Source organism: Nannospalax galili, unplaced genomic scaffold (genome assembly GCF_000622305.1).
Source record: "Nannospalax galili isolate Female #2095 unplaced genomic scaffold, S.galili_v1.0 scaffold146, whole genome shotgun sequence".
NCBI lineage: Eukaryota > Metazoa > Chordata > Mammalia > Rodentia > Spalacidae > Nannospalax > Nannospalax galili.
In genome coordinates this window covers 10,430,614-10,432,291 of record NW_008357929.1, presented here as the reverse complement: position 1 = coordinate 10,432,291, position 1,678 = coordinate 10,430,614, and the positions used below count along the sequence as shown (strand labels likewise).

Genomic DNA, 1,678 nt, shown 5'->3' with positions numbered 1-1,678 from the left:
AGTAACACCTTGATAAATATCTGAAGCATTAAGAAATTCCTACAGGGCATATTACTTGGTCAGAATTTAAACTAGACTCTTCTACTCCAAAGCCCATGTTATTTCTATTGCACTGATTAGAATATACCACTGACTACAGCCAATGTATTGTGTAGCTTACATAGGTGCCTAAATTAATTCACTTGTCAAGGAAGGGAGGGAGGGAGGGAGGGAGGAAGGAAGGAAGGAAGGAAGGAAGGAAGGAAGGAAGGAAGGAAGGAAGGAGGGAGGGAAGGAAGGAAGGAGGGAAGGAGGGAAGGAGGGAAGGAAAACAAAAGTATATTGTGTATATTTATGCTCCATCATCCTCTGCCTTACTTAGAAACCACATCAGAAAGTTAGAAAAACCAAGAAAGAGTGAATCCTTGCCTTACACAGTCCTGGAGAAATGAAGATTTGCTCCCAAAGTTGACACAGTTGTTACTTCTACAAAAATCTCACGGCAGAGGCCAGGAGCTCAGAGCCAGGAAAAGCTGGTATCAGGATGTAACAGAGGAGAAAGGAAAACTAATTGGAGTTCAAGACTTGTTAGGCAAAGACCAGGCAGTCAGGAAGAAGCTCAAGTAGTCATAGTGGAGGGGGCTGCTGGAATGGGGAAGTCAACGCTGGCCAGGCAGGCGAGGAGAGCCTGAGAGAAAGGCCAGCTCTACAGGGATGGCTTCCAGCACATCTTCTGCTTCAGCTGCAGAGAACTGGCCCAGTGCAAGCTGCTGAGTCTGGATGAGCTCATTGCAAAAGATCAGCCTGCCCTGTGGTTCCCATGGGGCAGCTCCTGTCTCAGTCCAAGCAGCTGCTCTTCATCCTGGATGGTATGGACGAGCCAGCATGGCTCTTAAAGGAGCAGAATCCTGAGCTCTGTCTGCACTGGAGTCAGCCACAGTCAGAGCACACACTGCTGGGCAGTTTGCTGGGAAAATCCGTCCTTCCTGAGGCTTCGTTGCTGCTCACAGCTCGGACCACAGCTCTCCAGAAACTCATTCCTTCTTTGGGGCAGCCCTGTTGGGTAGAAGTCTTGGGATTCTCTGAGTCTGGTCAGAAAGAATATTTCTACAATTATTTCACAGAGGAAAGTCAAGCAGTTAGAGCCTTACATTTGGTTGAATCAAATACACTGACCACTGTCCTGCTTCTCACAGAGGAAGGATCCTCACAGGCGGCACAGTTGGAGCCCTTCTGCCCTTTACCTTCCTCTCCAGGAGACATGCCCACAGAGCTTCTGTGGACTGAGACACTTTCTGGGGCTCCACAGGGCCTGTGGCTACTGAGGTGGTTAGCAAAGAGAAGAACCTATATCGGTGAGTGAAGGGCTTAGCTTAACCCAGGCTGGCCTTCCCTACTCCACTCCCCACAGCCCATCTCCACAGACAGCGACCCATCCAGACCAGAGTGCAGCTCTGGCCACAATACCTGCAACAGCCCCTCCCTCTCTCCAGCCTCACACATACTGGCACCCCGCTGAGAGCGCTGCTGTGACTCCCTAGGTGACAGGTACCCAGGTGCCTTGGATTTCTCACTTTCTCAAGTAAATTTGTAGACTCTGGAACATCAAAGGGCTACCTGTGGATGCAGACAGCCACACCTCCCCCCCCCCCCCCCCCCCCCCCCCCCCCCCCCCTCCCCCCCCCACTGTCACGGCGAC

General features: G+C 51.3%; 1 protein-coding gene across 1 annotated transcript in view; it reads left to right on the top strand.

The window, feature by feature from the left end:
• The window catches only part of LOC103752251 (NACHT, LRR and PYD domains-containing protein 1b allele 1-like), a 51,633-nt gene that overhangs the window by 27,279 nt on the left and 22,676 nt on the right, over nucleotides 1-1,678 (top strand). The window contains 3 exon segments of the mRNA XM_029557529.1: nucleotides 392-595; nucleotides 598-780; nucleotides 783-1,334. Coding sequence (XP_029413389.1) covers nucleotides 392-595; nucleotides 598-780; nucleotides 783-1,334 — 939 coding nt within the window.